At 44.4% G+C, this 10,919-nt stretch overlaps 1 protein-coding gene across 1 annotated transcript in view; it reads left to right on the top strand.

Annotated features, from left to right (window-relative positions):
- The window catches only part of CADPS2 (calcium dependent secretion activator 2), a gene marked incomplete at its 5' end in the record, with an annotated part of 600,328 nt that overhangs the window by 332,979 nt on the left and 256,430 nt on the right, over positions 1–10,919 (top strand). Inside the window, one exon of the mRNA XM_019543957.1 lies at positions 5,494–5,605. Within this exon, the coding sequence (XP_019399502.1) occupies positions 5,494–5,605 (112 nt within the window). The remainder of the gene's footprint in view (positions 1–5,493; positions 5,606–10,919) is intronic.

Below are 10,919 nucleotides of genomic sequence, written 5' to 3'. Positions count from 1 at the left end.
ATTGTCCTTAATCTGGGAAGCTAGCCCCAGTTCCATCTCTGCCTTGGCCTTCCTAACTACCCCGCTACATCCCCGAGCAACTACAGAATAGCCCTCCCTGGTGATGACCCCTTCCTTCCATTGGGTGTAAGCCTCCTTTTTAGCAAGGAGACACTCCTGGAAGTACGTAATTTAAAATATAATTTGTACAGAAAGTCATTCTGGCTTTACAGATTATTCTTTTTCTTAATACAGAAACATGACAACACCCAAGTAAATGCAACTAATTTCACATAATTATGTGTTTATGCAGTTTATATTTAATTTATGGAATGAACTGTTACATACCACTATGTAAATAACTTAATAGGAATTAAGTACAGTACTGGAAAATGAACCATCACCACTAGTTATTGTAGTTAATCTTAAAAAAAAATTAAAAATCAACCTTCCTAGTTTAGAGCATAGCCCAACTCCAGTTTGACTGAGGTGGGGAAGAAACTTTAGAAGTATCATACATATGGTGTGTGAAACCTTTCACTCTTACCCTCTCTTTTCTTCTGTATCTTGTGTTAACCACCTTTGGTGACAGTGTTTAGGTCTGTGTGAACTAACAATATCTACAAGACTTTCCATGTTGGTTGGTTGTTTCAGTAACAATGATATTTATTTAATAACTTAATTTTTCTGCTTTAGTATTTGGGGGATTTATGAAATGGGCATCAGTGTTATTCTAGCATAACCAGGTAATTCATAATTTATAACGTTAATGTTTAAATTGAGTTGTTATCTGTTTTAATTTCTAGCATTTGAGATTAAACCAACCAAAATCAAAATAACTACCTCATTTTAGATGTAATACTTTATAAGCCATAAACCCTGGAAATTATACAACTAGGATGATAATGCAACTCCTGTATAACCTCACTAATATTTTTACTCAGTTTTAGAAGATTAAAATGGTCATATTCTGAACTTTCTTAAAACAGAAGTTTTTAATTTTAATTTTTAGGTATACCAAATATATCTTTCTGGGTGCATCTACATGTATTATTAAGGTGATGTGATAAACTCCAGCAGTTCGTGCCAGAGTTAACTGCTCCTGGGCACATCTACACATGCATTCAGGACTGAGGTGGGGTAGAACAGCTATGAGCTGGCAGGTGGAATGGGGGGTCAGCTCCAGGTGGTGGTGGAGGGTGGTGAAGGGGCTGACAGGAACTGGGGTCTGGCCCCCAGGTGACTGGGCTGACCAGGCACAATTTGCACCCAGTGGTCACCAATCACATAAGCATTTGATCATAGTTAATTACTTTGCTAGAAGACAATACTGTCGTATGGAAGATGGTACTGTTTTACGGGGATTATGACCCCGATTGTAGTAATTAACTGTGATAACCACTTCCCACACTCTGTTTTATGGAGGAGTTCATTAATTTACTGAACCCTAATACTAACGCACCTGTGGACAATGATGCTTTACTTTGAAACTAATTAATCAACTCTGCAGTAAAGTGCACATGTAGATGCACTGTCTGCTCCCATCTACATGTGCCCCAGACTGTTCAGTAACTGGCATTATTGCACAGTCCCATCATCACACGGTTACTTTTAGCTGCTACTGCACAGTAGCAGTGAGCTACTGCACAGTAGTATCCCTGTCATGGTTCATGCCTGGCAACACTATGTCATCATAGCAACAAGCTACGGAGTAGTAGCTCATTGGTACAGTGACACAGCGTCTCGTGTAGACACTCCCTCTGTGTAGTAATAGAAAACTTTGTGCTTGAGCACAATTTTTAGCTTTTTTCACTACTGAATCAAAGTGGTAAAAATAAAATATGCTCGTTGACAATGGGTATGTGGCTCACTGTATTCATCTTATTCCTTTGGACTGTTCTCAATAAAGTGTAGATGTTTGGTACATTTAGCTATGTTTATGGTACTTGGACCATAACAACTACAGCATAGCATTTAGCCTTGGTTGAAGCTGGCATTGTTAATTGGTGCTGAAGATGCAGAATACAAACTATTTAGAGACTGAATCTAACATATTTACTGTGCTCCATTCTTCACTGACAAACTGCTTTTGGCAGAAGTTCTTAGCTGTTTCCATAAAACTCTGGGACCTTTTAAATCCACAACTGTTTAAAACTAACCATAAAATCATGCTGGCTTCCTTTCCAGTGATGGATTAATTTTTTTAATAAAATTAATTTTATTTACATGGACAATACTAATATTATTTGAGAGGTCCCATATGCTAATAAATGTAGTTCCTTGTTTGATAATTGGATCCCTGATGTAGGTTTCTGCTCTTGGAAGAAGCAAAGCATGGTGTACAAACTGCTTCAAGCGAGGAGTGTTTGCCACTTCTTTCCCTCTACCTCTGTTTTCCATCAGAGCAGCCGGCAGGTGTGAGCTGGAATAATTGGCCAGACACATGACTGCAGGAGGGCCTTGTGATTTGAGGAGGGGGCCGAGCAGGCTCCATTTTAGACCCAGGCCCTCAGGGCCATGCCAGAAGTCTTCCATTGGCAGCCAACAGAGCAACACGTGTCTGATCAAATCATCCTTGGAGGTAAAGGCAGGAGCTGTGGAGATGGCAGGAAGCTCCTGGTCCTGGGTATGACTTGAAACTGCACCCTGCCAAGGAAGGGTGGTCTGGTAGGACTGTCCATGGTGTGACAATCCCCCAGAAATGCCAGACCAGTTACCTCCTTGGTGAAAGGTGAGTAGAGGCACCTTAAACCACCCCCCCCACTACTACCCAGTGGGTCTAGAGCAAATGGTGGGGGCAGGCACGCCTATTGAGAGGCACGTGAGCTTACGGGGGTGTAAGACCCTGGAGATGGTGGGGCCAAGCATGCCCAGAGAATGGCACCTGAGCCCAAGGGGTTGTAAGACCCTGAGGACCTAGTGTGAGGGGTAAGAGTAATGAGTCACCTGGGGAGGGTCTTGGGTCAGAGCTCTGTCTAGGGCCAGGTGAATTGGCTGGTCACTGCACAGATAAAGATCATGGGGAAGGCCCAAAAGGCTGTCCCAAGGCCAGGTAAGCAAGCCTGATGGCCTATAGGAGCCACTCAAGGGAGCAGGGCAGGCTGAGTGTGGCCCCATGTGGAGCAGCAAATGAGAGTGGGTGGTATGAATGAGGCTCATTGGGGGTGGAGCAAAAGAGTGAATGGATGTGGCCTGGCAGGAGGCTGAGTTTGGCTCAGCCTTAAGCCAGAGCATAAAGCAACTCTAGGATGCCATCTGCAAGTCATGGGACATGATAAGGGGAGGTTAGAGTCACGTGTGACCCCCTTGGCATCATGGTATTCAATGGGCAGCCTCCCGCTTATTCCAACAGATTGATTCCCAACAACTCATGGCAGGTGAGACTGGGCAGACTGCCCTAGATGAAGTGGCAGGCTGGTATGGTGATTGGCCAACATTATGTACCCTCATCACACTTGGCAACAGCCTTTAGTTCCTTCAGTATTTCATGGGAGAAGGTTCAACCCAGTTGAGTTGATTTCCTTAGCATAGACTAAGACTAAGAATGTAGATGAGATTAAGGCCAGGGTTAAATAAATCTCAACAAGCTGCCCAGCAAGGATCATTGTATTATGCATGACTGTATCAACAATCTGGCATTTGCTCATGACATGTAGTACTAGTCTCCAGGGGGCAGCTCATTTTCACACTGTTCTTTTATTCTCTCCATCGCATAATTACTTTCTGTACTTAGTGTCTAAGTCTGAAGCCCAGTTCACATGAAAAATTCTTCAATTAATTTTCAACTAATATTCCTGTAGGATCACTACAGGTTGTCGGTCTCCTAAAAGTGGGGATCCATGTGGGCTCTTTTTGATGTCAGAAATATTACTTGCATAATAAATGTGGCCCTCTGAAGTAAGTGCCATTATGAACACATTTTTCAATTACCTTTGTCATGATTTAGGCCAGGGTCGAGCAAAGTCCAGTCCACAGGCCAGATATGGTCGGCCTTGGATTCCATTTCCCAGGTGGCTCTGCCCACATGGCTTGGACTGATCTCCATGGAGACCCCAGCCGCACCTGAGCAGGAAAGCTCAGGCTGGGGTTGCCATGGAGACCAGCGGCAGCATGCATGGCAGAGCAGCATAGGGGGTGCTCCGGAACCACTGAGACCTTGCAATGGAGCCTGGGCACAGCCACGATCTGTAGCCTGCACAATCCAGGAAGGGGATCACATCTCTGCCCTGGTTCCTTGTAGCGGTGACAGCCTGGTTGGCCTGGAGCTGGGACAGAGCCATGATCCCCTGCCTGAGCACCGCTTCCTGGAGCGTGCAGGCTACAGATTATGGCTGTGCCCTGGCTCCATGGGAGGCTGCTACCCACTGCGAAATCCCAGTGGCTCCAAAGCAGCCCCCTGCACTGCTCTGCCAGGCGAGCTGCCAGCACAGCTGTGGCTGGTTTCCATGGCAACCCCAGCCTGAGCTTTCCCACACCGTGGCTGGGGTCTCCATGGAGACTGGCTCAAGCCATGCGGGTGGGGCTGCTGAGAAATTGAGTCTGGATGCCTGCTGGATTGGCCATTTTTCCCACCCCTAATTTAGGCTAACCAGCTATGAATTAGTGGAAAGAGCTGAAGTGTGTCTGGGGCCATAATTTGTTGTTTGTGTTGGCAATATCCAGTAGACCCATCAGAATAAGGGCTACGTTATGCTGGGCATTACATGAGTATGTAAGAGGAAACTGCAATCATATTGATAAGTCATGTCCTCTGTTGTGCCACCGGAGCCCAGAGTGAGGGAGAAGGCTGAGAGCCAAGTGTTCCTTTCAGCGATTGGAGATTGCTCACTTGAAGTTTGGAGTGTAAGTTTGCCTAGTTTTGCTTCTCCAAGGGTGTGAATACATATGGTAATTATTATTTTGTAGAACTACAGTCTGTCTGGTAAGTAGCAATATTTTCTTTGAAATATATTTCTTTACTCCTATGTTAATTTGTAATCCTTTGTGAAACATTTGTTATCTCTGTCTCCTCTTCCCAAATTGTAATTTAAGGCTTTTTTCCTACAAACATTCACACACATTCTAACTCAGTTCAGAATTAAGTGTATACATAAGTTGTTGCAGGCTTGAGGCCCAACCTTGCAGTTGAATTAATCAATTTTTGCACACAAGATAAATGTATTAATGTTGGTATATTTTTATATAAAAGATTTTACAAAAGCCTATCCAGATATGTTGTTTTCTCCTAAGACGGTACTGTTTCAATGCTTTGATTATGCCATCTGTCAAATTATCTGTCATATACAATCTTGCTATTAAAAATCAATCAACCTATCTTCCATCACAGAAGAGGCCCAATTTTAGATGGGGAAGTCCCCTTTGGATGGCCAGATAAAGGTTTAGATAAATGTTGTTTTTCTTTTTGTATAAAAATACAGTATTTGAAAATTAGGCCCAGGAATATTCTATAAGCAATTACAGGCCTATTACTGTAAAGCTTCTATCAGTTAATTTATATTACTTTATATTTTGCAGATGGGGAACTCAAGGGGATTTCACGACTACCCATCCTCGGCCTGTGGTCAAAGTAAAGCTTTTTACAGAAAGCACAGGGGTCCTAGCACTTGAAGATAAAGAACTAGGAAGGGTGAGTGTTATCACATTTACAAAATTCAAGTATTTATAAACTAAGTTTAGCAGAGTGCCAGCTCTCTGTTTGGCACTCAAAAATTCACATACCAAGTTTGACTGCAGTGAAATTTTCTGGGCCTCACAGGGGACAGAATAAATTTATTGATCCAAATTTTGAGTAGTTTCAATAAGGGTTTCCTGAACTTCCTAAAAAGAACATTTTACAGAATCTTCTAATTCCTCTATCATTTTTACATTCATAGGTGTAAATGAGAATGGGGGTTTTACTGCCTTCACTTTTTCCCCTTCAGTTTGAGCCCTTGCTCTCTTTACCTTTGTTCTTGTTGGTTTGGAGATGGGGGAGGATGCAGCTGTGGCTCTAATAGATAAAGAAAATTGAGATAGACCAGAGCTGCTGTTATTGTCCTTGTTGGCATTGAATTCCCCCACCCCCACCAAAAAGAAACAAAAACAAAACATGAGTAAAAGGGGAAAGAAAAGAACAGCAAAAATGGAAATTACTGCCTGTCTCTGTGCCTTTTATGCAAAGGGAAGAATGGGACAGCAGTATCTGTGGGATTATACTCCCATCAGTTGTGTAAACCAGCAGTAGCACAAGGTGGGATGAGCAAGCGGGGCAATATGTCTTGGGTGCTGTTTAAGAGGAAAGGTGCCAGAAGGACAGAGGGGGGTAGCATTCATCCTGCTGTCCCATACTCTGCCTGCACTTTTTGACTGCAGGAAGCAGCTGGTGCAGGCAGTGTATGTCCTTGAATGTGAGGTGTTCTGGGAGCTGTAGTTCTGTAGAGCAGCAGTGGAGTTCACTGGTATGGTGGGGAGAATTGATTGCAATTTTGCATCTAAAATCAACATTTTTTTTGGCCCTTTCAACATGGGCTTCAGCAGCAAAAAAAAAAGGTGGGGGTGAAAGTTTCCCCCCAGCAGCAGTGATGAATTATATTGCCACTACTACAGATTCAAGTCCCAGAATGCCTTGAACTCCATGACACTGCCCAGCTGCTGATGTTCCTGTGTTCTGCAACCCTGAAGCTGTGGGGTGGGGGGGAGGGTGAGAAAGAACTGCCTCAGATGCATTTCTTCTATGTTGTGCCTCACTGAACAAGGATTACTAATTTCCTCAAAATAACGAGACTACAGTAGGATAAGAACAATTGAGAACATCTCAGTGTGATAAATAGTTCTCAGTAAGTGTTTCTATGCCTCCAGTTATCTAGATGGTCAGTTAAAGCCTGTTCTTCATATGCTAGCTCCAAATGTTTATGCTACCTATGCTACCACTTTCTTCCCTTTTCATGCCTCCAGTTGGTACAAGTACTTTTTCACAACCTTACCACATTCTAGTGGCACCTTCAAACTTTGTAGGGGCAAGAAATGAAATGAAGAAGGGGTAGAGCTGGTGTGTTTTGTGTTGCTGGTGGCAAGATTTAAAGTGATCTTTTTTCAGGGCATGTATTACTGAGAAGGTGGCGGTGGGCTCAGTGCAGTGAGCTTGATAAAGGGAATATTGACAGACTTGGAGTAGTTGAGGTATTTGAATAGTTTGAGGGAGTGTTGGGGTTTGGAGCAGAGCATGGTGATGTGGGAGAATGTTTAAAGAGTGTGCATCAGAAAGAGTGAATACAAGGAAGGGTCAAAGTTGTGAAGTTCATGGATTTTTCTGGAGGATTCATTTCTACCTCCGTGGATCTCATGCTAGTCCTTAACTGTTCTTGCATCCTGTCTCCAGCTCCTCAACCCTGTGAGTCAGTGCTTAAATCTGCCTCTCTATTGAGAAGACAGCTATGAAAAGAGAACCAAACTCTGCTAGAAAGACAGGCATATAGGGGTTAAAAGATGATGCAGGGACAGTGAATAGTCTAACATGCAACCCTTTTTTTCTGTTGCCAGATTATTAGTTGCCAAGGAAGGCAGCCATTGCAAAGAGAGGTAGTTAGTCATGTTAGCTGGAAGTGAGGCAGAGAGCAAGGCAGGGTGGCACCTTATAGACTAACTCATTCAGAAATGCATAAGCATTCTCAAGTAACAGCCTACTTCATGCTATGATGATGACATATGCTGTTGCATACAAAAGCTAATTCATTTCTGAACAAATTAGTCTACAAGGTGCCACCCTGCCTTACCTCCTGCCAGCTGTTCCAGAGACAGTGAGACTGGGACTGTTGTGTTAATTGAATAAATGGATCTAGACAGTCAAAAATATAAAAACACCCATGTTATTGTGTAATGTTACATAGTTAAAGTGTGGAGTCTCAGGTACAGGGATTGTATCCTGCTTAGTCCCATTTCAGGTAATCACTGATAATAATTTTAACCTTTTCTTAATGGTATACAAAAGAAGGAAGAACAGTAAAACATTTGAAAGTAGGGTATTAAGTGAGGATTTCATTTTTAACAATATCCTTTAGCTTTAGAGGGATTTTTGTAAGAAAAGCCCTCCATTTGACAGGCTTTCAGATGATGTGAAGATGGTATTAACTATTCTTTTTTGGAGAAAGGGTTTGTGGACAAAGCAAGATGTACACAAGGAGGGAGAGAGATGAATAGTAAAGACAGAAATTTCATCCTCTACTCTTGACACAAAGAGGTGATGGAGGGAATAGGACAATAGGGACCATCATTTGTAGTTCAGTATCTGCTGGATCTGTAGGGAAAACAGAGAAAAAATTGAGATGAGCTGGAGCTGTTTTTATTGTCTTCATTGTTAAAGTCTGATCCTGTGTCACTGAAGACAAAACAAAAGGGGAGAAAAAGGAACCACAAAGAAAAAAATTCAGCTTTGGTTTTCAATACTTCTATATCAGCCTGTCTGCTAGAGAAAGATGAGCACAGCACATAGTGTTGTCAGCAGCTGTGAAACTAGGCAAACTTGTACTAGCATTAAGTTACTTAAGACACTTGATTTTAGCTGCCTTTATTTATGGACACAAATAGAAAATGTTCTGACAGGCTAAGCCAGACTCCTTACAAAAAGGAAAAAGGAGATAGAAAAGGAAATGAAAAACAAAAGGGGGTGAAGAAGGGAAAGGAGACGGGGAGGAAGTGACAGTGGTTTTACATTCCAGGTGATGTTTAGATCTTAGATGATGTTCCCATGTCAGTGCTATAGTCAACTGAATCCATCTCAAGATCAGAGCAATGAAGGACCTATAGTGTCATTGGATACTGGGTCATATCACCCCAGCCAGATATCTGTCCAGCCTCCCCTTGAAGACCCCCAAAGTAGGAGAGAATACCATGTCACTTGGGAGCCCATTCCAGAGCCTGGCAGCCCTAACTGTAAAGTAATGTCTCCTGATGTCCAGCCTGAACCTTCTCTCTAGGAAGGTTCAGGAGGGGCTCATGATCTAAGAGGGACCATAGCCATGGACTGCCAGAGCCAGAGAGCCTGGTGATCTCAGCTAGCCCAGGAAGCCACTGTTGGGATCCACAATCGTAGAGGCTGGAGCCTAGAAGCCAGGTCCAGTACCATGGACCTGTACTAAAAGGCCCAGCGAGAGCAAGAGGGGAGGAGGCCAATAAGGCCAAGACCCCTACAGTAGTATGTGATGGTATAGTAACACCAGTGAGGCATGGGGCATGGTATAGGGGAGGATGGGGAGCCACTCAATGAGCCTTTAAGGCTACAGATGCCCTGGAGAGACACAAATATTAAATTAGCCTTTAAGACTAGAGATGGACTCAAAAAGCCTGAGCCTGAATTGATTCAATCTTTGCAGGTTAGTTTAACTTGCCTAGATTGAATCAATTTGCAACTGTAGAGACATTCCCTCTGGACTGAAGAAATGCAGGCACATGCCTGCAATGGCTCAGGCTAGAAGCTGAGGGCTGCTAGACCAGCCCTCCCTTCCCTTCTATAATGCTGAGCTGGGGGGTGGAGCAGTGGCTGGGCCCCAGCAGGACCTCTCGTTAGGAAGAGGTGTAAACCCCAACCCTGCCTGAACTGGCCCAGGCTTTTTCCTGCTCGCTGCTTAAAGGGTGGGCATGTTGCCAAACCTTAGCTCTGGGCTAGCACTCTGAGGCAAAGTGGGGTGTGCAATGCATGCATCTGTTCCTGATACTGAGCTTTTCAATCTCCCTCTCCCGGCTTCTTCATACTGTCTGCAGCAAACCTTACAGGTGAAGGAGCCAGCATGGGGCTGATAATACAGCATTTAGCAGCCCATCAACAAAATAAAAGCTTCTCTCATTAGTTCAACTTCTGCTTAAACAGCTTTTTCCAAGGAAGGAACAGAGGGACATTACGAGCTGATGATTAGCTCCAAAAACCCTTAAGTGGACACTATTCTGTCTGCCTTTGTCCTGTCCCAGTGAAACTGGAGGGGCATGTGCGCACACAGACACACACATACACCCCTCTCTCAGCATTCACTAGCACTCCACATGCTTGGGGTCTGTGGGGATGGGGTCCATGCTGTGGGAGGGAGGGATACCCACTTGAGCAGCAAATAGCAAGGGGGGGCATGGGGCAGGGGAAAACCAGGCAGACCCTGCTGTGCCTGCAGTCTCTGCCAGAGCTCTGCCTAGGGAGCAGAAGGGAAGGGCCAGCCCTGTTCCCTGGAGCAGACAGCATAGCCCAGCCCAGGGCTGCAAAGCATCTGGGATGCTTCATAGATTTCATAGGCATTAGGGCTGGAAAGGACCTCGACAAATCATCAAGTCCAGGCCCCCGTCCAAAGGGCAGGAAGTCAGCTGGGGTCATAGGATCCCAGCAAGATAAGCATCCAGTTTGCTCTTGAAGGTGTTCAGTGTAGATGCTTGAACCACCTCCGATGGCAGGCTGTGCCAGACCTTGGGGGCTCAGACAGTAAAGAAATTCTTCCTTATGTTCAGCCTGAAACAGTCCTGTAGTAGTTTATGACCATTCAACCTCGTCATCCCTTGGAGCGCTCTGGTGAAAAAACGTTCTCCCAGATACTGGTGGTCACCCCGGTAAAACTTGTAGGTGGCCATCAGATCACTCCTGAGCCTGCACTTTTCCAGGCTTAGGAGCCCCATGACTCTCATCCTGTCATCTTAAGATCTTCTTTCCTGACCTCTGATCATTCGTGTGGCTCTTCTCTGCACTCTCTCAAGCTTCTCCACATCCGTTTTGAATTATGGAGCCCAAAACTGGATGCAGTAGTCCAGCTGCGGCCTCACCAAGGCCGAGTACAAGGGGAGAATGACGTCCCGGGATTTGCTCGAGAAGCATCTATGCCAGTGTTTTGGTTGCTTTACTAGCTGCAGCATCACATTGCAGGCTCATGTTCATCTTGTGGTCAATGATGACCCCCAAGTCTCTTTCTTCCATAGTGCTAGCCAGCATAGCA

This window comes from Crocodylus porosus, unplaced genomic scaffold (genome assembly GCF_001723895.1).
Source record: "Crocodylus porosus isolate Cpor-Errol unplaced genomic scaffold, CroPor_comp1, whole genome shotgun sequence".
Lineage (NCBI taxonomy): Eukaryota > Metazoa > Chordata > Crocodylia > Crocodylidae > Crocodylus > Crocodylus porosus.
This window is presented reverse-complemented; position numbering and strand designations above follow the sequence as displayed.